At 37.9% G+C, this 24,874-nt stretch overlaps 2 protein-coding genes and 1 pseudogene across 4 annotated transcripts in view; 2 read left to right on the forward strand and 1 right to left on the reverse strand.

Annotated features, from left to right (window-relative positions):
- Nucleotides 1-13,498, reverse strand: part of LOC131318785 (L-ascorbate peroxidase, cytosolic) — a 53,260-nt gene extending 39,762 nt beyond the window's left edge. Inside the window, exon 1 of the mRNA XM_058348870.1 lies at nt 13,495-13,498. The gene's annotated coding sequence lies outside the window, so the exon portion shown is untranslated. The remainder of the gene's footprint in view (nt 1-13,494) is intronic.
- Nucleotides 1,788-11,539, forward strand: LOC131318665 (uncharacterized). Of its 3 annotated transcripts, XR_009197808.1 has the most exons (15): nt 1,788-1,927; nt 3,110-3,208; nt 5,243-5,370; nt 5,484-5,637; nt 5,742-5,851; nt 5,929-6,012; nt 6,091-6,139; nt 6,232-6,323; nt 7,509-7,647; nt 7,943-8,022; nt 8,103-9,075; nt 9,118-9,553; nt 9,854-9,958; nt 10,051-10,801; nt 11,079-11,539. XR_009197808.1 is itself a non-coding variant. In XM_058348647.1 (13 exons), the coding sequence occupies exons 2-13, from the start codon at nt 3,116-3,118 to the stop codon at nt 10,617-10,619; spliced, it is 3,054 nt and encodes a 1,017-aa protein (XP_058204630.1). In that variant the 5' UTR covers nt 1,788-1,927; nt 3,110-3,115; the 3' UTR covers nt 10,620-11,539. The 3 variants fall into 3 exon arrangements, 1 of the variants encoding a protein (XP_058204630.1); XR_009197783.1 differs by having other exon boundaries at nt 8,103-9,553; XM_058348647.1 differs by having other exon boundaries at nt 8,103-9,553; nt 10,051-11,539.
- LOC131331613 (histidine--tRNA ligase, cytoplasmic-like) lies at nt 10,764-19,021 on the forward strand (annotated as a pseudogene).
- The last annotated feature ends 5,853 nt before the right edge of the window (nt 19,022-24,874 follow it).

Genomic DNA, 24,874 nt, shown 5'->3' on the forward strand with positions numbered 1-24,874 from the left:
CCTAAATGCAACTAACGAAATTAAACAAATTTGGTGACATTTGTTGTGTTAGACTATTAAATGGGGTGTTCCGGATTGTGGAAAAAGTATTTTTTGAAAAATAGGGTAATTTCAAGCTCAAAAATCATATGTTTACGCATATAAATATTTTACCAATATGAATTTTGTTTGATAGATCCCATTGAGATCTTTTATACCGTGCAAACAAAATAATTTATTTTTCATTTTCATTATTTTGTGTTTGAAAATTGGAAAAATTAACTTTTACAAAAGGAAGATAAACTGGAACGGGGCCAATGAACTTGGTTAGATGAACCATATTTGAAGCTTATTCTTAAAATGAAAATTTCTGAGAAGTATATTTTGTTGGGATTTTTAATTCACCATTAGTTGTAATGCTTATCTCGCATGAGGTGGGATCATACTCATATCTGAGATTCACCTTAGGTGAAATGACGTTAAAAACAACCGTTGTATAAAAAAAAACTTCAAAGAAATGAGATTTAATACTTCATTTCGAATATGTTTAAAAAGCATTACGTTGTGTGGCGAATTACTTGTGAAACTAAATAGAATTGAATAGGTCTAAAATAATATTACCGTGCCTTCAAAATTAAAAGTACTGACACGCATTTGCACAAAAAATACGAAAAGTATAATAAAGAAGAAACAAACAAGCACGAAAAGAAAAGTTCTATACTTGGCCCAAACAAAAGAAGAAAAACATCTCATGTTTATTCTTTATATGGTAAGGCAATTAAGTATTTTCCTTGTCAACCTTTCAATTCAAGATTGATACGCAACTTTATTTAGAAAAAATAAACAGGTTAATTTATTAGGTACAATAATTTTGATATTTCTTCGCCTCTTTTTACTTCCCTCCTACCCATTCCTCTTTGAAGCGTTTTCATTGAGTAAGATGTATTTAGTTTTATCCTTATATTCACAAATTTCTATTGTCTTGTCCGGCTCCTCTCTGGTTCAATTTTGATTGGACGAGACAATTCAGGTCGGAACCGTTCATTGGTGGATTCAGTGACTCAAATTTATTTGTATACTTTTACCGGTAATAATATATTCTTATCGGTAAAAGTGTAAAAATATAACCAAATTATTGATTGCAGCAAATGAACGGTTCAATTAAAACTTTATTATATGTCAAATCAACCATCCAAAAAAAATGTACGATATGAAACATACTCACACTAATCAAAAAATCATCTCTCTCTCTCTCTCTCTCTTTAATTTTGACACATATAAAGGAACTTATTTTATATATTCACGACTCAAAGTGAAAAAATAGTGTAAATAATTTAAATATTAACTATTAAGTATGAAATTCTCAGTTTCCCAAACAATAATGCTTAGGGATGTTTTCACTAACATTTTTTATTTACAACTTCTTGCATTTAACAAAGTTATTTTTGCGATACTATTACTTTTTGTCAAAAGTTAGCTTGTCTCCACTAAATCAAAAACATCTGACACATTTTTTTCTACCAATATATAACACATTTTTTACAATTTATAATTTATCAGAAATAATTTGACGTTTATGAACTAGTAGTCATAACTTAACGTTAAGAAGAGATGTCCCCTAATTTTCCATCCAAACACTGCGTTAAGACCTATTTGTTTTGGGATTCTAGATAATAAGTATAGAGATAAATAGAGTATTGATTAAAGGCACGAATAATAATTGAAAAGAAAAAATAAAAAATAATAATTAGAATTTAAAATCTAAAACCATGAACGAACCATTCGATATGACTTGACAACGACGCTGAGAAAGCAACAGCTGGGAAAATCCATCAAGCTATAAAGACGATCTTCCTCCCTCCCTCCCTCGCTCTTCCTTTATCTCACTCTACAACCTCATCCTTTCCGATTCTTCCTCTTCTCGACCGGCCGCCCTCCAACTACCACTGTAAGTCTTCCAGTCTGGTTCAAGCCCTAATTTTATTTCTCCATCATCTTATCAGATCCTTATTTCAATCATCAAGGTCAAGATCCGTAATTCATATCGTTTGTTTTTATTTTGGAGATTTTACCGGGATTAGTTAATTTAGTTCTCGATGAAGTTCTGATTTCGATTGTTGATTTGAATTTCATGTCACGTGACTTGCTCTTGATAGGCTGATAGCTCGAGTTTTTAATTGACTCACTACGTTGATTTGATGTTTTCATTGGTTTGATTTGAGTGATTATGTTGCCAATCCGTTCGTTAAACACAGTCGTGAATTTCCCTTTTATTTTCTTGGTAACTCAAGTGTCCGGGCTAGTTTAAGCTCAGTATGGACTGGCCCCAAAGAGTTGATAGCACCTAGGAGGTTTCAAACATGAGACCTTAGGATGGAGCAAATCCCTAAGTCCCAAGTCTTGACCACTGGGCCAACCCCTTAGGAATTTCCCGGACTTAAACAGGGAGTTTTTGGGGTTTAGTAAAAATGAATTGGATTTCAGCTCCCTGTTAGTTGTTTCTTGGGGTTTTGCTAGTGGAGTTTGTTATTTAGAAACCCCAGAATTACTTAAGAGAGGGAAGCCCTGAATTTGATTTAAGTTCTTTTAGGCATTTTGCGATTCTTTTGTATTGTGAATGTCGATCAGTTAAGAAAATGGGTTACTTATGTTTACATGGTGCATGATGTGGTGGAAGTTCTGCTTTCTATGTGTTGGTGTTCTATATGATCGACGTAGTACTTGTTAGATATTATGGAGGTGTAGTGAGCACCATACCGAATTTCTCTACCATGGATGAGTTACCATTCTTTTTTGTGTACGTGGATTAAAACATGCAAAACTTTCAGTCAGTAGGAGCACTCATAGATAGATAGTAATTTTATCATAAAGGTAGGGGCTTCAATTTCACAGCTCTCCACTAGGCCAAAATAAACTTATTACAAAAAACCCGGGACATAATTTTTGAATGTTTTCAGTTTCAGTCACTTTTCAGTTTGGCTTTATGTTTTTTTTTTGGTTGGTTATTAGCCTTTTGGCTTTTGAGTATGTATTCAATAGTCTTAGTACTATATGTGCATCTGTGGAATTGATTGCAATGTTGAGTTCTTTGTTAGAATATTTCTAAGTATCAACGGTATTTATATTGCAGGCAAACATGACTAGCGAGGGAGAGAAGACTTGTCCTCTTTGCGCGGAGGAGATGGATTTGACCGATCAGCAATTGAAGCCGTGCAAATGTGGTTATGAGGTTCGAATGTTTGATTAACCTTTTCTTTGTCAAGTTTGTCAATTGTATCTGTTGTTACGTGTGAATCTTTCTGTTGTCTTTTAATGCTCTACCTCTACGAAGTGTTGCAAAAGAGAAATAATTAGGGTAATGCTAGGCCCTAGTTAAGCTTGTAAGATGGGCTTCTATGTATTTTTATAAGCTAATTCAATACAGTATCAATACACTTAAAAAATATATATAAATTCTGATGTTCTATTCTTGGTATTTTATCTAATGTATTTATAGAGAAAAAATATATCTAAATACGCAAAATACAAGCACCAGAAAAAATTGAACCAGTTGTGTGCCAGCGGACCGACTCCAGCATGAAGTGACTCCAGCATGAAGTGACTCGGTACACTTATCGGTTTTAGACTAAGGTCAAAACACTTTCTTTTAGGAATGTATGAAGTTTCGCTCAGTTCTATTTCTCCGAGAAATGATTAGGCTGTGGCAAGAGAGGCTAGATATGTTCTAACACAGAGTATGATGGAATATTGAAGAGATTAGTTGACAACAATCAAAAGAAGAGTGCCTAATTCCAAGTTGCCAATAAATTAGGGGTCTATCAGTGCAAGTCAGCTGGTGGGCATTTCGAAATGACCGCATCAAAGATAAATTTCTGTTATACACGGTTACGGTTATCCCGGATTGCGTTCTGGAAAAGTGGCCTACTTGAAAGAAGGGGCGGGCGTACTCGGTCATGAGATTTAATGTGTCTTGACAGCAATGAGTGGGAATCTAGGAAAGAATAGGAAATTGAAGAAAAGAAAGAATAGTGGTATCCCAACATCTTGTTTGGATACTCTATACGAGGAAATAGAGAAAATATTGTGTTATACTTCCTTCTTGATTTGGGAAGGGAGTCGGAAAAGGAATCTAAGTTCTAGTATGCGAGTGAGAGTGTGAGAGAGCCAAGGACGGGACCACTTGTTATAAAGTGATGGGCATCTTCTATTATCACTAACTCCCCTTCCTTTTTGTTTTTACCTGTCTACTTTTAGATCGATGCAAGTAGGGGATCGTAAGGCATTTTGTTTCTCAGTTTTTATTATTTCCCTCCTTACGAGGGATTATAAGAGTCATAACTTGTTGGGTGCTTGCTCAACTGGACATGCCAGACACACTCCATACACAAGGTGTCCGAGTTTTCAACATCGGAGATTCAGAAATTTATAGGAGCCCTTGTGATATAGTTGGAGAAAAGACGGAGAAGACAGAGAGCGAGTCCTTCAGTTTAGGTCACTCCATGTGTTCTTAAATTGGTATGTTAGTAACATCAATCGCTGCATGTTCATAATGGCTAATGAGTAATGTGATCAATTCATAAGCTCTTGGTAATTTAGTTTTCTTTGGTTCTATGTGAAGCAACTCCAACTTGAAGGTTGATGCCTAAAGGTAGCTGAAGTGCTACTAGGATGTATATTTCCTCTTCCTTAAGCTCAATAGAGTTCATTTCGGTGAATTTTAGAGCTACGGATTTGTATGAGGAGAGTTGACCTGAGGGTGATCCTAAAGAGTGACCTAGAGCGATTTATAGAGCATTATTCTTCGTCTTCCACCTTCGCATCCTCTTTGTTCTTTGTAATTTACCAATCTTTGGTCCAATTTCTTGTTGTAGAAGGATTTTTTCCCCTTTCATAGGCTTCATTAAAAGCATATCCCCAGTTATGTCAAAGGAAACTATGCCCTTTTCTACATCTCTAACTAAAAGAATGTTACCTGTCATTCATACCAGCTCTAACTAAAAGAATAAGAATGCGATGTGTTGCTCTACCTTTGTCATTCAAACCAGCTCTAAGTTTCTAACTAAAAGATTAAGAATGCGATACGTATTGGAAAAGATAAAGACAACAATTCAGAAACAATAACAACCGACAAAAATCCATTATTTATCAGTATTGTTAACAGCATGGAATTGAGATCAATGTTTTTTCTTTTCTTGGTTCTTTGTTCAATTCTCCGCTAGCGCGTTGTTCTATTTAGAGTGTCGTAACTGTAACTTTTTGGCAGATCTGTGTTTGGTGCTGGCATCACCTGATGGACATGGCTGAAAAGGATGAGACAGAAGGGCGGTGCCCAGCGTGCCGCATTCCCTATAACAAGGAAAAGATTGTGGGGATGACATCAAATTGTGAAAGGTTATGATCTGGAATTTGTTGGCAACAAGGAAAATATGCCCCCCTCATTTGTGAAGGCATTATTGTGAGTGTATTTATTATTACCATCGTATTCATCCTGAAACACCTAGCAGGTTGGTTGCTGAAATGAATATGGAGAAGAAAGTGAAGTCGCAAAAGACTAAAAGTAAAACATTGGACGGAAGAAAGCATCTTAGCAATGTGCGAGTGATTCAACGGAATCTCGTCTACATTGTGGGATTACCTCTTGATCTGGTAGATGAAGATGTGTGTACTCTCTCTCTCTCTCTCTCAGTCCCCCCATTCCCACACCACCCAACACAGCAGGGGTACACACCTTTGTATTAATAGCTTTATCATTTTGCATGCAGCTCCTCCAGGGGAGAGAGTATTTTGGTCAGTATGGAAAGGTGCTGAAGGTGTCTATATCTCGGACAGCAGCTGGATCTATCCAACAATTTGCAAACAATACTTGTAGTGTGTAAGTTCAAGTGGAGTTATTGTTAGTGTTTAACTCCCTTTAGAAGTGACATAATTCTTTTGTCATTTCTATCCCAGTTATATTACTTACTCAAAGGAGGAGGAAGCGGTTTGTTGTATTCAATCAGTACATGGGTTTGTCTTGGATGGTAGTTGTTTGAGGTAGGCACACATTCACTTCCAAGACTTATCTTGTATTTTGTGTTTCTTTTACATATATGTTTGAATATCACTTGGCAGGGCATGTTTTGGAACCACTAAGTATTGTCATGCTTGGCTGAGAAATATGGTATGATGGTAAATTTCTATTGGAAATTGGTGTTTTAGTTATCATGCTTCCTTAAATTGGTTTAATTGAGTTTTGGAGTTTTGTTGGTGTAGCCTTGCAGCAATCCTGATTGTTTATATTTGCACGAGATTGGCACACAAGAGGATAGTTTCACCAAGGATGAAATAATATCGGCGTACACAAGGTATCTTCATATAGTGATATGTCCAATGTTCCCTTCTTGATTTGCTTTCATTTAAATAAAATTCGGCCTTTTATGGACTTGTCTGAGATCGGTTTGTCAGGGAATGTTGAAAATTTAAGATTGTTTTCTTTGATATTTTTCCTAAGAAGGCTACGAACATCCTGATCTCGAGTTCAACCTCTTTTTAACTTCTAATAAAAATATACCTTATCAGTATTGGCAAATACCCAACAACCCAAGTCCAGTCCCCGGTTTGTAAAGTAAAATTCTAGAGAGTGGATTTTTGGGAGAAAAAAATGTTGAATTTTGGTCATTATGCTCCTCGAAAATTCTTTGCATGATCAATTTGAAAACTAGCACTTGTTTTTCTAGATATTTATTGAAGCATGGAGAAAGTACATGTTAAATTTTGTAGTATGCACAAGCCTATCCTATCTTGTCACAATATAGGCCATATGGCTTACCACATTCCCACTCCCAGTTCATCGTAAGGGTATCATCTGCGCACCAGGTAACTTAGATTGGGATCCTGGCATCTCAATTGAAAAGGGTTACCCAGTGCACGAAGCTATTGCTACTGCAGGATGAACAGTTGGATGTATGCTTGCCCCCACAAGTAGAAAGGTTGTTTCCGTGACTCGATCCCGTGACCCCCAGGTCACATGGGGCAACCTTACCGCTGCAATGATTAAAAATCCTACTGTCGAATTGGCTTTGAATTGAGATGAAATATATGTATGCATAGAACTCTCAGGCCGTCTTCTTTGTTTCCCCTCCATCCTGGTATATTTTTGTATGAAAAGTTGACCAAATGCACATTTGGATTCTTGGGAAGCTACTCTGGCTTTATGTATTGGTTGTTGTTTGGGAAAGCGCTTGTAAGCTTTGAATTATTGGAAATGTTAGTGGGGTCTGAAGTGTGCATAATGTCGAGGTTTTGAAACTACCGCTTATTCCACTGTGCTTTAGGTTGAAGTTCTAGTTCTATATTCAAATCATATGGCAATAATATGTTTAGTCTTGTCGCCACCTGTCCAGTTTTAAATTCTCTTTGTTTTGGTCTTTATCAATTAAAAGGTTGGCTGTCTTGTGCCTTGCCCCGAATCAAGAATACTTTGTTTTGCTTTTGTATCAAGTATTTTCAGTGTTTTGGATAGCTAATTAACTTGCATAGTGGTTTTAAAGGAGTAGAGTACAACAAATTACTGGTGCCACAATTAACATGCAACGGCGTTCAGGGAATGTTTTACCACCCCCGGCAGATGAGTACTACATTAATGGCTCCGCTACCTCAGAAAAACCTATTACTAAAAGTGCTTCAAATGTAAGACTTTCATGTTCACCTTTTTGTTTCTTTAAACAAGGCATTAATAGTTTGCCATGAAGTCTTTGACTAGTTTCTTTTGTCTAAGCTGTGTGTTACACTTGTGAAGCAAGACGAGACCAGCTTTTAGGAACTTTTTATTTTATTGTGATAGCATTTCTTTAGAGTTGAGAATAATGCATTTGCCACACTATCCAATCTTGTTGTGGTTGGTTTTGGACAAATGTGTTGTGAATAGTAATTGTTTCAGTAATTTGGGAGCCATTTTGAGTCTAATGGTTGCATGTGGCTCCAGAATCCAGCAAGCAGTGTTAGAGGTTCTCCACCGAATAGTAGCTCCGGCCAATCTGCTCCTCTTCCTTCCGCAGCCTCATGGTATGCCGACTAACTGAACTGCAGCATCTTCTGTAATTTAGGACGAGTCCGTAACTTACGATTATGTTATATTCTTCCAGGGGACCGCGTGCGTCTAATTGCCACCAGCCACCTTCAATTTTAGTTTGTGCAAATGGACCTTCAAAACAGAAGCCTGAAGCATACAGTGGTTCAACCGCAGTTGCAAGCTCAACTCAGGTTCCTCTATTGAATGATGATGCTAGAAAGAAGCTTATTTCTCACGAAGAACGCCAAAAGATTCTGCATAGTGGTAAAAAGGAAGCTCTGGAACCTGATAGACAGTTGGGTATAGCTCCAACAACTGCTTCAGAGGGACTGCCTGTTACTTCAACTTTGAATGGTCAGTTACATTCTCTTCCAGCATCAGAGGACAAAGATGGATGCATTGGCACAGCACCCTATGTTACGAATTTGTTTGACCGTTCTGGGAGGTCAAATGGCCATGTTGCAGATAAAGACCATAATGTTTTCTCTAATGGAAATATTCAGAACTCATTGTCACGTATCGAACAATTAAACGTTGGTAATCGTCACAGCTGTCATCATTCTGGGGATACCAGGCCTAACTGTTCACATTCTGATAATACTTTGGTTAGTGCACTGCCGAAGTCTCCTCATATTTCTGTTGCGAGGGAACACTCAGATCGGATATTAAATCCTGTTACCAGAGAAGAGTCTGATTGGAGATCAGATTCCCATGCTCAGGTAGCAGACATACATTCACAATTTGTATCTCCTGAAGTGCTAGGGGATTCACGGTACTTTGATGATCAGAGATTCAAGGACCCAGAGGTTTTAAGTCGCACAAGATACTTAAGTAATTCATCTCCCTCCTCTTGTCTCTCTAATCATTCCAGGTCTTATTCTTCTCAGCAAAAGGACTCTTATGGCTCAACGAGTTTCAAAGTAGATCCTCAAATTTCAGATGACAAAAATGACAAAGGTTCGCTGCTGCACACATCTGATGTTCCAATAGCACTTAATAGATTCCCTGAGGATATAATTAGTAGTTCTCTTGATCCGGAGAGGACAGTTGACGATTCCTATTGGCTTCCACTTGAACCAAAAAAGAAGCATGTTGGGAGATTTGAAGGCGAAGCAGTCAATGCTGACCAAAACACCGCTACGGGTATGGGAGAGAGCAGCATAATCTCCAATATTTTGTCCATGGACTTCGATTCATGGGAAGAGTCGTTAACATCTCCTCAGAATTTGGCTAAGTTGTTGGGTGAAGATGATAGACATCTAGGATCTCTTAAATTGTCAAGTTGCTGGAAAGTACAAAACAGCAATCAATCTAGGTTCTCTTTTGCGAGACTAGAGGAAGGAAGAAATCAAGTGTCCGATGTTGAACCATCTTCCAGTAACATTGGGCTAGTGCTGAAGGACCGTCCATTAAGCCATGATTTTCCCAAGCATGGTGATCATAATGGTTCCTCTACATGTAACATTGAGGAATCGGATAATTTTGCTAGCAGTCACTCTCATATATCTTCCAACAAGCTTTTTGGTGAGTTACGATTGATTTCAGCTTATACAGTATTCTCTGATCCTAAAAAGTTGGTCACAGGTCTCTAAGCAACTAATGTTCATACTTCATGTATTTGATTGTCTATTTGTCTGTAGTTTATTATAGTAGAGCTGTTCTGAAATGCATGATTCAGATATGTATGGATTATTCTACTGTGGCTGTTCACCTCCTTTGTTCTCTTTTTACTCCAATATTATTTGTTTGTGCCTCCTTTTCTGTTACGTGGTTATTCTTTCTGACACACCCCTGATCTTGCTCCTCCCGGATGTTTTGTAATAGTTTCAAGAGCTCAAATTTCTGCCCCTCCTGGATTTTCTGGACCCAGCAGAGCACCACCCCCAGGATTTACTGAGAGAATGGAACCAACTTTTGATGCAATGTCTGGTTAGTTATTTCGTATTAATTCCCTTTCTTTCGTGTTTTGACCACATATTTTGTTATATTGAGACCCTTTTATTAAAAACCCTATTTTGCAGGAAATCATTTTCTAGATCCATCCTCTTTATTGAGAAACCCATATCAGGTACCGACAACAGAAAATATTACCGGGGATCTAGAGTTTATGGATCCTGCTATTTTGGCAGTAGGTAAGGGGAGACTTCCACCTGGGCTTAATAGTGCTGCGGGCTTAGAAGCGAGACCAAACTATGCTTCACAGTTAAATGCCTTTGGAAATGAGGCTAGTTCACAGTTCTTGATTCCAAGGTCTTTTCCTCCGCTACAGAACCAGAGATTTTCTGACATGGGGAATGGTTTTTCTCCACTTAGTGATGCATACAGAAGCCCTTCACGGATTATGGAGCAAACACAAACCAACACCTTATCCCCATTTGCACAACACCCTCTTCAACAGTCTAGAACTGCACCGATGGTGAATGGTCAATGGGGTCGTTGGAATGAGGTTCAGAATGGGAATGATCTGGGTATGGCAGAACTCCTAAGAACTGAGGTATTAGGACTTAACAAGATCCACACTGGTTATGAGGATTCAAAGTTCCGGATGCCCAGTTCAGGTGATCTATACAACAGACCATATGGGAGTTGATGTGCTGTGGACTTATTTGCCTTGGCTTATATCGGTGCTAAACTGAGGAACAGAACATACATGTGGAAATCGATGTCCTGGCTTGAGAGAGAAGAAACTGTCTCCTAGTCGTTCTGACTTCAGGGATTGCAGATTGGTAAAGGCATGAAATCGTCTGAAAACTGGTTGCCAGAAACCTGCAGGTATGCTACTATGCTTGAACCCCTTTTTTCCCTGTTTTTATGCATGTCGTGAACGTCATAAGGAACTCGTTCGCCGTGTTTATGTGAGTGGTGAATGGCATGGTGCCGATTAGGTCAATTCGATGAATGGAGTTGCAAATCTTTGCCTCTCCATCTTTGTCATGCTAAGGCCATTCACTATTAGTTATGTCAGTCTGGATTTTTGGTGTTGCAGAGATAAAGCTGCTTCTTCTCTTTACATCAGTTTTTGCTTCATTCTTTTTTCTGTTGGTTGCAGGAGTAAGCTGAGGTCCAGGTTTTTGCTGCAAATGGTTGATACACAAGTGATGTCTACAGTCAGATTAGCTGGTTGTCCTCTCCAGACGTTGAGCGTCTTGCTCCTGCTTAAGGAAAAAGATAATCAGGGGGATGAAGTAATTAACAGATAAAACTTGAAATAATTTTGTTTTTGTTTTATCTTTCGGGCGACGACTATGGGCTGTACTGCAAGTGGCAATAAGATCAATTGTGTTAATGGTTCAAGTAAATTTTATTTTTGCGCCTCTACATCTAGGCTCTAGCACTGGGTAGACCTTTACGAACGTCGTAGCTGATATTTGGCCTTTCTTTTTTGGCTTTTAACTTAACCTATGATCGCGTGTGTTCTAATTAGTTGGCTGTTATATCATGTGGAGGAGTGAAATAAAATAAGCTGTACTGGTGGCTCTTTGGTTGATATATCAATTGTAGTTGGGTAAATTTGGACCTTCTGTTGATGATTTTTTTTGCCTCTCAATTTCGTTGCCAAGAGTTGAAAGTTGATATGATCGGGATAATGCTATGCTTGGATTTTGGATTTGTCGGTAAAAAACATGGCCACAAGCATGAAGTCGGATTCTCTCGTGTGATTTTCTTGTGATCATCTTATTTGATAGTAAATAGAGAATGATAGTTGCCAAGATCCCATTTTGAATTTTGTCAACCTAATTTTGTTTATTGTTTTTCCTGTTAAATTACTTTTACTACCAAATAAATACAGTATGTTAGTCCACAGAGGGTTCCAAGGCAAGCTATAGTTCTGAACCCTAAACCGCCTCTCACGGGCTCGAACCATATCTCCACTGAGGGAGGAGTACCATCTGAGTGAAGGGCTCATTGGTGTTTGCTGCATGGGTTGGATAACTTGAATCATGAGCACAATTTATGAGGTGTGTTGGGAAATTTGTGGTCTTGTGCCCGTTCAATAGGACACTATTTTACGTGTTTGTTTTTTTATGGGCTCCGTTTGTTAGGACGTAAATTTTTTTTTGTAAAATATTTTACACGTTTTCCGTTGTTTTGGCTAGAAATATGAGGAAAATATTTTCAAGGTAAATATTTTTGCATCAACGGCTTAATGGCTTTTCCGAGACGGTGAGGAAGATTGTATCTTGGGAGGCAATCACGGCTTGTTCGCTCGAGGGGAGTGGACTTGTGGAAAAGGGAAAGAAGGTTTTAGGAAAAGGAACTGGTGTTCTGGTGCAGTCTATTAAGGATAGTTTGCAAGGTGACCCTTCTTTGCGTGCCGTGCTGGAGAAATGGTCGTGGGATCTTCTTGCATTCTTGGACCCGAAGAACTCAGGCTTTGGCACGCTTTTGGAGAAAGTGAAAGAGATCCTGGAAAGCAATGAAAGTAGAAGAGTTCCCAAGCCTCCAAAGGTAATGAGGGAAAAAACATTATGGAATATATTTCAAAGTTATCTTTGTTTGAATTTTGTTTACCGTAACAAAGTTGAGTATTAGCGTTGCATATTGTTCTTGAAGGTAGAGTTGTAATGGTGCGAAGCCGAGAATTCTTGTTATTTTGCATGTTTACGGCTTGGGATCATGTTTTCTGGTTTGTTTTCAACTGAATGGTGCGAATTAGATTAACGATTTATATAGAGTGATGAAAATTTTGCACTTTTATTTCAGACACAAGTTACCTTTTATTTTTGGCATAAAGCTTTGAATATTGGCAATCGTGATTCACGCAATTCTTAGGTTGTACTTAATCAATATATAGGTTTGAGACGTTTGCTGAAATGCTGACTTTCCAAATGCTTGCCTTATGGGAGTTCCTGGAAAATAAATGGAGACAAACATGTTATTACATTTTTATATTTTGTGCCTTTTGCTTTACTCTTCCTTCCTATATGACAAAATTCACACCTTTTGCGATACATATTCCAAAAGTATTGGCCTAAGAAACATTGTGGAATAAGGTTGGATGCGCCTGTGAAAGTATTTAAGGGATGGGTCTGTGTCAGCATAGGATGAAGTAGATTTCAAACTTGCAATGGCCCAGTGGGAGAATAGTGTCTACTTTTCTTGGTTGTGTTGGAGTGCAATGGTGACAGCTACTTTTTTGTATGAACCATAGCCCCTCACAGGAGGGAGCGGTTAGATCTTTATGGAGCATGTTTTACCCATCACTTTCTAGCTATATCTTAGTGCATGTGCCTTTGCAATGGTCTCTTCTTGTAGAATATGTTATCCTCTTTTACATTCCTGTTAGTCATTGAAAAAGATTTGTCATGTTGAAAACTGAGTTGGCAATGGCATGAATGCATGTGTATACGTTGACTAGTTATTTTCTGTTGTCTAGTGATGTTTATCTTATGAATGAATTTGTCTGAATTTCTATTTCCTATGTGTATGTTGTGATTCATTTTAGTTGCTCTTTATCTTGTTGCCCCCTGATAGAAAGTAGTTCTATTGTTTTCAGACCATAGGAGATTGAACCATTTTTATATTGACTGTTGTCTTGTTACATATCAGGGTACTCGTGATTTTGGAAAAGGTGATATGGTCACAAGGGAGAAGGTATTCTCAATTGTTAAGGACGTTTTCAAGCGTCATGGTGCCATGGCCTTGGATACTCCCGCCTTTGAATTGAGAGAAACTCTGTTGGGGAAACTCGGGGAAGATTCAAAGTTGATTTATGATCTTGCTGACCAGGTAAACTAAGTTAGTTCAATTGGTCGATTTGTTTGGAATTTCTAAAGGTTAAAGGGATTTGGGTTAGAGCTCGTCCCACATTGCTTATTTTTCACCTCCAAAATCTCTCTACCCATGGCTAATTGGTTTTGACCATTAAGGGTTGCTTATAAAAAAAAGCAAGAAAAAACAGAGCTTCATCAAATGTCACGTTGATGGAAACATCATTTATATGCTTACCTATCCAAAAAAGAGTTTGAAAACTCGTGCTGGCCTGGACTGTTATTAGCATAGTCACAATTTTAAGTGGAAAAATGGAGTTGGTATTGAATAAGCTAACTTTACCCCTCCTTTTTGTTGGACTTTTGGACAGGGTGGAGAGCGTTGCTCACTACGGTTTGACTTAACTGTTCCGTTTGCTAGATATATGCTACGAATAGCCTGAGATCATGTAAAAGGTATCAAATAGGGAAGGTTTATAAAAGGGATAACCCATCTATGGGACGATTCCGTGAATTCTATCAATGTGACTTTGATATTGCTAGTCAATATGAGACAATGAAGGGAGACTTTGAGGTCATAAAGGTTATGACGGAACTGCTGGATGAGCTTAATATTGGTGATTATGAGGTACTTAATTTACCCGATCATCTTATGGACTGTATTGCCTTTAATTATGTTTGTGCGCATAATGTTTGAATAAGATTTATTTTACTACTTTACTTAAGAGTTTCATGGCCTTTATGTAACTTATATTTGCTCTGAGATCAACAAGTACCCTTTTGATATCGATATCTGATGTTTACGGTCATGGTTTTAGCATGTGGCATTTTTGCTATTGAAATGGAAGTATAAGTATAATAAAATCGTGAATATGATTGTATGAAATTAGCTTATTAAGTATGGTGCAGAATCAATATATGTCGTTAAGTTTGTGCTTGGTACCGCTCTTGGCGTCAAGCTAGTTGGGCACTTGGATCAGTGCCATGCTGTTTCTCGTAAAGACAGCTCCGCTTTTGTCTCCTTTTTGTTCGGTTGAATTTCTGTAAAGTGCTCTCCCGGTTATTGATTGAAGTATATATTTTCACAGGTTAAACTGAATCATCGGAAGCTGCTGGATGGCATGTTGGGAATGTGGAGTGCCAGCTGAAACTTCAGAACAATATGTTCACTTATTGACAAGTTGGACAAGCAAACATTCAAGCAGATTAGAGAAGAAATGGTGAACATTCATCCTAATTTTTATCTTCAGTTATACACTTATGCTCTCTGCTTAAGGCACTTCATTCGGAAGGCTATAGACTGTGTGTTACTGTTACCTGAAATGAGGTCCAGCGGCCCATCTTAGTTGAGTTTTCAGTTTTAAGTATAAAGAATCTCCCCTCTTTTCCTAAATCCTGAATGATATTGGCTAGGACATTTTAAAGTGAAATTGATTGCGTCATAGTTCTGAATACCGTTTCGGACAGGGTACCGGTTTTTCTACTGGTACGGTACGTACCGGTACCGGTCAGGTACCGGGTACCGTTTCGGATTTACCGCAACTACAATATATATAATAATTATATATAATTATAATTCAAAAAAATCCTCCATATCATACAATTCATCATAAAATATCTCTACTAGAGATTCTCTAGTCCCACATTGCTTAGTTACAAAACTCTTTTCCACTTTAAATGACTTTGCACACTGGTGATCTTGTGAATGAGAACCCAATAAGAGGTCTCGCGCGCTCGGGAAAATGTGCCGTGGCCGAAGGCAATTTGGAAAAACTGATTCGGAAACCAATTAACCGGGTGCGCGTCACGGGTTATTCGTGCGCAGGGGGGGTGCAAATCCGGAATTTAAGCCTCGCGCACGTACTATGGTTAGCCCACGTTTTGCTAAAATTCTGAAACCGGCAACTTTTTATTTTTATTTTTTTTTTCTCAAGTCCAGAGAACAAAAAAAAAGAACAAAAATATTTTTTTAAGCGTTCCAAAAAAAAAAAAAAAAAAAAAAAAAAAAAAAAAAAACTCTGCAAAATTCCGGACGGAATTGCCGGCAAGCGTTTTCCGGCCGGTATTTCCCGAAACGGCCGGTACCGACCGGTATCGACCGGTATTTGGTCCGGAACGGTATTGGGGTGTTAGGGTACCGGTTTTCTTCAAAACCGGTACGTACCGGCCGGTACGGAACGGGATTAACAACTATGGATTGCGTACTTGGATTTTGGCATCCTCCTCCAGTATTGAAACTATTCCATTTGACGAAAACAAAGAAGAAACTGTTGAGTTTGGTGGACCCAAAACAAAGTACATTTTTATTAGATGCTCACTTGTACGCACAACAAAAGTACACAAAGCCACAATTTAGAACTCCTTACACTAGGACACCCGCTCACACTTGATATCACACTTGTGCACTCACTTTGCGCGCACACAACTTTGGAGCTCAAACACACCTCACTCACACGGTGTATCTCACACACACTTTTTGTATACACCTTGCAACACTAACTTGGAGGCCTCTATCCACTTGGGTGCTCTCCCACCCAAGTGGTGCTCACATCACCATTCACCACCACCACCCTAAACGACCTGTTCTTTTTAATGTCGCCAAATGTCTGTCCATTTGAAAAGTTGAAGACTGAAATTTTATGGGTTTTCCCCTTTTCCCTTCTCTCTTGAATTGACGCGCTAACAAGTTCACCTTGATAAATTATCCAAGTAGAAAGGAATGAAGGGCATTTTTGGAAGGTGAAGTTTATAAATTGTAAAAATAGTATCCCTTTAATATGTTGGAATCCCCAAATTGGATAAACAAAAGTGGGACAGACCGGTAATAAATATTAATGTGTTCTTTTCCAAATTTACAAGCATGTTTGACAAGTATGCATGTAAGGAGTCAATGGGTGAACTTTGTTTGGAGGATATAAGATTTTGCATTGTAAGATGCCGTTCTGAAAATTTCTTAATATGAAATGTTGTTTGATGCATAAGTTCGTTTGTTCACTTTTTATTTCTAGTTGATGTCCTCTTCACCGTTAATAGGTAAGTACTGTTAGAGAAAGCTGCATGCATGAGTATTGAACTTGGGCATTTGACCCAGTTAGGGAGGGTCCCTTCCATGCACTGGAACCACCCCTTAGTCTACTTTCTTGATCATATTGAGTTGTTAGTATCAAAGTATTTAGTTGTAGTTTTGTTGTTTCATTTTGTGATGTTTGAGATGTAATTGGCACTTTTGTCAACTTAAGGAGGGGCCCCTTTGGAACTTTTATCTAAGCTTAAACAAGAAGGAAGCAAGTTCCTAGAAAATGAGGAATCTCTTAAAGCTCTGAATGAGTTGGAAATTTTGTTGAAATTGCTGGAGAGGTCGAAGTGTATTGACAAAGTGGTTTTCGATTTGAGTCTTGCTAGAGGTCTTGATTACTATACTGGAGTCATATTTGAAGCTGTTTTTAAAGGGGAAGAAGAACAGGTATACTTTTGATTTTTAGCTTGTAGATCTTCTTTGTGTTCTTCACCTTGTTGACTTCAGAACAAGTTCAACAACTTTCAATGTTATGTCCATCATTTGGATTCGATGATGTTACATCTGGGAACTTGAGAACCTCTTCTTGCTAGTTTCTTTAGCTCCTAAATTTTATGGTTGATTGTGGGCTGCATTTGGTGTGTTTAATCATTTATGTATGGTGAATCATCATGATGAAGTGGTAATCATGGTTTCTCCTTTTTACTGTGAATTTAGAGCTGTTTTTTTTCCCCTGTACTTTCCTCCCCCACCCTCTCCAGCCATATAACGTGTTAAGCCTAGTTTGTCATTAATTGATTATGTTCAACATGTCATATGTCAAATGTTCAGGTTGTTGCCCAATTTTCCTATTGGATTTTTAGAAAGCAAATGGAATTCTATGAGAAGCAATAAAGACAATCCATATGTTCCCCCCTCCTTCGTCCCCTGCACATGGTTATGTATGAATTGTAATGTGTATTAGCTAATCCAACTTATTTGTTTCTTCAGGTTGGTTCTGTTGCTTCTGGTGGACGTTACGACGACCTTATAGGGATGTTCACTAAATACAAGGTTCCTGCAGTCGGTTGCGGTCTTGGAATTGAATGGGTATTTGCTATAATGGAGAAGAATAAAGACAAGAATCAGGTGCTAGTTACTCGCATTGTTTTAGACCCTTGATCAATGAAATCCATTTTCCGTGCATAAATAACTTGAGCACATCATATTGAATCTGAATAGGCTTATGAAGTAAATTCCAAACAGTGACATCCTTTCGGTGGTCAATGCAGTTCATGCAATCTTTCACTAAGAAAGTTGGCCGTCACTAGTAATTTCATTATCCACAACAACTAGACAGGAGAGAAGAATAACAAGAAATGAAATCATAGTGTACTATGGGGCATTGACATGTCGTCTCGTCTTGGGAAACATGTATGTCTGACACGTGTTGGGCATGCACATGCGTTAAGACACTCCCCTTTCTGTGTCCTAATATCTGGATAAATGATGAGATGGTGCTGGTGCGTTTTTTTTTATTGATCTTTTGTAGTCTTCCACTTGGCATCGAAGACCATTAAGTTGATTTTACCCATCATTGGGCACCCTGCACGTGATCTCTTCTGCTCCGATGCCTGTGTTAAAAAAAGCAAACCGGTCATGATTTGAAAACTGTGATCCAAAACCGTATGTAGTGGAGCAAGGTTATTTCTGATTGATTAATTATATTGGACTTCACAGGAAACTTAAGATGCCGTCACCCTTTCATGTTGGTTCATGGTTGAGGCATTGATATTCTTGCTCTTTTTTTCCTTCTTTATAGGCTACCCGAGATACCGAAACTCAAGTCCTAGTGGCTGTTTCGATGGATGACTTGCCTCTTGCTGTCGAATTGGCAAGTGAATTGTGGGCTGCTAAACTGAACGCAGAATTCTCTGCAATTACAAGACGGTCGAAGCACTTCGAGCATGCAAAAAAGTCAAGGATCCCTCTGATGGTGAGAGTGGGTGAGGATGAACTGAAAAAAGGGGTCGTGAAATTGAAATATGTTGAGGCTGCAAAAGAAGATGAAATTATTCCTAGAGATGGATTTGTTGAGGAGGTCAAGAGACGCTTGGGCAGCATTTGTACATGACAATTTAGTTTGTTTTATTTAATGGCGGGAAATCCAACTAGAGATTCTAATTACATATAGTACCTCTATTGTTCTGTAGAACTAGCTTTGTGCGCGTTCAATACACGGATAACATAAAAGATAGAGAAAAAGAAAGGGATAGAAATTAAAAAGGAGGTAGCTCCCCGTGTGGCACTTTTATTTCAAATTGAATTTTTTTTAGTTGTTCGGTTTTTTATTTTTTATTATTTTTCTTTTGCATTTTACTTGTCACACACTCCCAACCAACTTCTCCACTCCCCCAGATAACCAGCTTACCAATTCTCTCCACATAACTTTCCACTCTCTTTCCTAATTTCACAATTTTATAAAATAAAATAATTTTAGGAATTTTGAATTGGGGATTTGGAGGCTTGGTAGGAACGGACACATTTGTATAGAGTATAAATTAGTAATTAATTATAGAGTATTGAGTGATGTTATTCTTCTTTAGATATTTATATTTACTTGTGGCTGTCTTTCTAGCAAAAACATGTGAATTAATGTAAAAGAAATTATGTAGGCGGGGAAACACAAATGATAAGTACACGCTTACCAACCACGTAGGTGTGTACGTAGCATTCCTGTTGAGGAAAAGGTTTTTGTTGGGTGTTAGGGTCAGTATTTTATAACTCCTATGATCCTGCACCTAGTTATCATTAACCCCAAGTTTTCCATTGTTTTTCTGTATACGTTTTTTATTTTTTTGTGTTAGAGAAAATGACAGGCTCATGACGCGTTTTGATAATTAATACCTGCCAAGATTCTTGACGGGTATTAATTATTAAAACACGTCATGGGCCGTAATTTTCTCTCACCTTTGTGTTTGTTGTTCTGTTTGCTTCTCTCTTCCCGTTTCCTCTCACACCTTTTTAAATTTGGTTCACATTCCGTGGGATTGAGAGGTGATTAACTACCTAGATTGTGGTGGGCCGAACCCGTCTCACCCATGGGTTGGTCCACGATGTAGAAACAGCACAGGGGGCTTGGGCAAAGCATATGGGTCGAGCCCATATGCTCGATTCGGGCCCAAGTAAGGACGAGAGTCCAAAGAGTTCAATATACTATTTAGAAAAAAGATTGTCTTAATTGTGAGACATGCGGTACCATATCTATTCCGCTCCTGGACAAAGAACAATACAATCTAAACTAAAACAGGTTTAAGGTTTGTTCAATTTTAACACTACTATACACACGAAAAAAAATAAGAAACAATTGCATAGATGAGCATTTGGAATGTATATAAACGCAATTTGGTATTTTTTTGGGGGGTATTTATTTGTTTGTTTGTTTATTTCATGAATGTTATGCGGGCTAGATGCGTGGCTGGTCATCAAGATATGCCACATGACAAGCCCATGATCTTGATGTGGACTATCTGATAAATACCCGTTCAAAAACTAGCATCTGTGTACAATATGGCTTTTGTTACACTGTGGCTTATGGCTATTTGTTTCGGGACATGCGATGCTTGGATTTTGGATTTGCAAGTAAAGAATGTGGCCAAAGAAAAGCATGAAATGGGGTTCTTTCGTTTGACTTTTCTCATGTCTCATCTTATGTGATAGTTGAAAGAGAATGAGAGCTGTAACGATCCTATTTTGATGATCTGAGCAACTAATTTTGTAAGAATCTAGTTGGGGATGGACGAAAAGAAGGACAAGCTTTGTGGGCTTCTGTGTTATAGTTTGTTAAGCAAATCATTTTTTGTGCAAAAATCAGGATAGTGAGAAATCAAATAAACATTATAGGTATTGTTACGCAAATCATTAGTGCAAAATTCAGGATAGAGAGGAATCAAATAACCATCTCAACAAATCACGTTTGTCTTCAAAGAAACGGATAATTAGAATTATGAAGATTCTTCACCATTTTGAATGTTAACTCCTCGGATCATCAAATGAACAACAATAAAAGATTTCTCTTTAGAATACATTTTTTGAATTGCAACGACCATTCATTATTGTATAACAAAGGTCTTTTGACCAAGATATTAATGATATTTGATTAATTTATTTTTTTTTCTCGAAGATATGCTCAACGCACTCTATAAGTTGAATGGTTCAAATCACGATAATACTATATCAAGGTGCCTTAAACTCGTATAGTTTATTGCAAGTCCCCTTGTCCCCTCAATAGATTGTGCAGCATAAAGCCTTGAACATCAATTTTGGTCATTGGGATCCTTTCATATAAGAGTAGTGCTATTGGTACCGACGGTACCATAGGGAAAATGTACCGACGGCCACCGGACGGCCGTCTCCGGCCACCGGACGGCCGATCCGAGCCGTCCAAAAATTTTAAAAAATAAAACCGAGTGGGCCTGCGCGGGAATCAATGGCATCCGAGGTGTGTAGAGTACTTGATCCGAGCACCCCTTTTTCGTGTATATACACGTATATACAAATATACACGAAAAATGGGTGCTCGGATCAAGTACCCTACACACCTCGGATGCCATTGATTCTCGAGTAGGCCCACTCGATTTTATTTTTTAAAATTTTTGGACGGCTCGGATCGGCCGTCCGGTGGCCGGAGACGGCCGTCCGGCGGCCGTCGGTACATTTTCCCTATGGTACCCGTCGGTACCAATAGGATTTCTGTTCATATAATTCTCCAGACAAGGAATGATTCCCCAGACAAGGGGATCTAATGCGCCAATCTATTCCGGAGGTGTTTTTAATACTCAATACTCAAAGAAGTGATTTTGAATTATTTAACTCTATCATGTCTGGCTTTTTGTCTCCTTAAAAAGATCACTTCCACTCTTTCTTTGCCCCAACAGTTGAATCATTTGTTGGTGTGGGGCCTTGAAAAGAGACCTGATCTCCCACCATTACCAGCTACTAGATCGGAACAAATGGGGGAACACTCCAAATCCCTCAACCTCAAACTTCCCCACCAACTGGGTGTATTATTTTAGTACCACACATTTAATGTTAATTTAATCTAGATGAACCCCACCCCACATATTTATATTTTGTTACAAAAAGATCTAGATGATCAATGACTCCACAACCCAAACCTAACAAAGCCCTTAGTCGAACACACAAGGATAAATTAGGATCCGAGGATCCTGTAGGATAAATCTGGACCATCTATTTCAACAATTAATAGTTTAGATATAGATTAACAAACATATCTGATCCATTAATTGCCGAGATAGACGGTCCAGATTTGTCATGCAGGGTACACAACAGGGAAGTGCACCACAGAATTCCCAATTCCGATAAATTATACTTTATACTCCTATTCTTTGTATTGAACTGCACTTGGGTGCCTCCATTTCAAACTTGTACATTATACTTTTATACTCCTATTCTTTGTATTGAACTGCACTTGGGTGCCTCCATTTCAAACTTTTACATTCCCCAATTTAATTCAAGTGACAATATATTGTGTTTCCGTCAACTTTCTGTCCGATTGCATGACAAAAATGACCTCTTTTCATGATGATCATGCTGGCTCTTAGAGCATCCCATTGTAATAAGCAAATAGGTGTGGATAAACAAATTTAACAACAATGCTCAAAAACTACCCCGTATTATAATAAGCAAAGTTACAAGTCTTTTAGCATATAATCAAATTCCACCAATTCCATAACCAAACTTAATAACTTTTACCAATAACCAAAATTCAATAATCAAACTCATAACTCAATAACTCAAAAACACCTCATATTGGAATCGTCTCATCGAGTAATTTGGCATAGCCAGGTGTGTGATTGGAACTCGTTTGCTATTGGACAAATGTGCATTGTGCATTGTGTATTGTGGAGGTTTTTTTTGGTTAGGGATGCAAAAATAACCAATGTTAAGGTAGAGGTTGTTAAGTTTGATTATGGACTAAATGGATAATCAAATGCTGACGCGACACATTTTGGTTATTAATTTTGATTATTACCATTGCGGATGCTCTTACTACTACTTAATTGAATAGCAACCTAACAGAAAGCTCGCATTGACAAATGACTTAATAGTAGGCTGACACAATATTCAAATAGAGGCACTGAAGTGAAAACCCAATATAAATTTTAAGAGGGAAATGATTTTGCCACTCCCTTTTTTGTTAACGCCACTCCTCTGCAAATGTATTTTGCACCAAAAATACACCAGCAGGGGAGTGACATTAACAAAAAAGGGTGCAGGAGAGTGGCGTTAACAAAAAAGGGAGTGACAAAATCAGAAGCTTTTTAAGAATGCAAAGTGTAATTTTCTCTTGAAAGCATAAAGAGAGTCGGTGTTTGGACCTACCATGTGCAAGGAGAATTTAGGAGATTTTAATTATATGGAAACTTTATTTTAGCAATTATTCATTTTAGAAATTCCTCTTTTAATGCCGCTTGTTTAAGCATATTCCTATCAGTCTTTCAATTTTGTTAGTCTTGGTTTCCAAGTATTGTTTTACTTGGTCTCCACTCTAAGTAGTTACCTTATTATTAGGACTTCTACTAGTATAAATAGGGGTGTAAGTTATTCAATTATTAGCTTTTATCAATATTATATTAGAGTTTCTCTCTCTTTTTCTTGTGTGCAAGATTTGCTCGTAACTACGAGTTGTTTATCTCATTTGGATTAGTACGTTAACTAGTCTCTCGTGAGTTCTACTGCGTCAAGTGGTATCGGAGCCACACTTTTCCTGGTTCGATGGCACCAAACAAAGTTGAAGACACACACCCATTGACGTTGGTCATGGGGAAGGATTTAACAAGACTCGCACCAAGGGATTTGCCCATGGTCAATCTGTGAAACGCAAAATTGATAGGAACCGTGTTGAGGGATTTACCCGCAACCAACCTATTAATCAAAATGTCTCTAGAATATATTCTTATTATCACTACGATACTATGAATAAATTTAAAGGCGAGCTATTCAAAACCATGATGATTATCAGTCGATAAACCACCAAATTTCAGGTATTATGGTAATTTGCCAAAATCTAGTGGTCTTGAATTTTTTGAAGATCTTTTGGATTGGATTCTAGACATTGAAGATTCCTTCGAGTATGCGGAAATTCTGACTGTACAAATTTGGAGGTATTTGTTAGTGAAGCTTATGAGTCCAGCGTTACAATGGTGGATAGATATGCAATTTCTAATAGATCGATTGGGCAAGCGTCAAATTCATGCATAGTGGAGAATTAAAAAACGTATGATGGGAAGATTTTTATCAAGGAATTATGAGCAATTGTTGGAGGAAAAATATAGGCCAAAAGAGTATCATGCAGAACAAATCATTGTAGAAGCCGTGGGAGAGGTCAAAATTGAAGTTGAAGATCAAGACGAAATTGACATTGATGCTGTGTGCAAGAAAATATTGAAATTGTTTCGGATGCGGTTGCGAAGGACCAAAAGAATATTGCATTGGAGGTTTGTGCGTTTGGACTTGGTGAGTCACCCACAATGAAATTGACTGCAACACTACAAGAAAGTATATTTGTTGCCGAAAATCAAATTTCTATTAAAGAAGAAATTTTGAGTGCCCCAATACTTGAAAGACAATCAAATCTTGATGGAAGTGCGATAGAAGATCAAATCTTGATGGAAGTGCGATAGAAGTTGATGAGAGGATTTGCAATCAAGTAGAAAATTTCTTGTGGCTACTTGAGGAAGGAATCAATAACGAGGAAAGTTCAAAAACGAATAAAGGAGACTTTCTGCATATTGTTGCACAAACAATTCTATAATAAATCATCAAAGTCTTGAGAACCAGCAACTTCAGCATAAGATTCTAGTTGTCAAATTTCTTCGAATGCAACAATTTGATTGGGTTCCCAACATTCGTCTTGAATCTTGTCAACAAGTTGAAGCATGAAGAGAAAAGATCATTGCGTGAACACTTTTCTTTGAACTTTTTTTGGAAGAAAATCAAGCGGTTGAAGTATTCTAAGTACTCCATCCGTCCCCATTTTTAAGTGTTCTGCTTCGGAACTCTAACTTATTAATGAGACATCATTATTACACATTTCATATCAACTTTTATCTCTAC

This window comes from Rhododendron vialii, chromosome 1a, assembly GCF_030253575.1.
Source record: "Rhododendron vialii isolate Sample 1 chromosome 1a, ASM3025357v1".
In the NCBI taxonomy this organism is placed as follows: domain Eukaryota; kingdom Viridiplantae; phylum Streptophyta; class Magnoliopsida; order Ericales; family Ericaceae; genus Rhododendron; species Rhododendron vialii.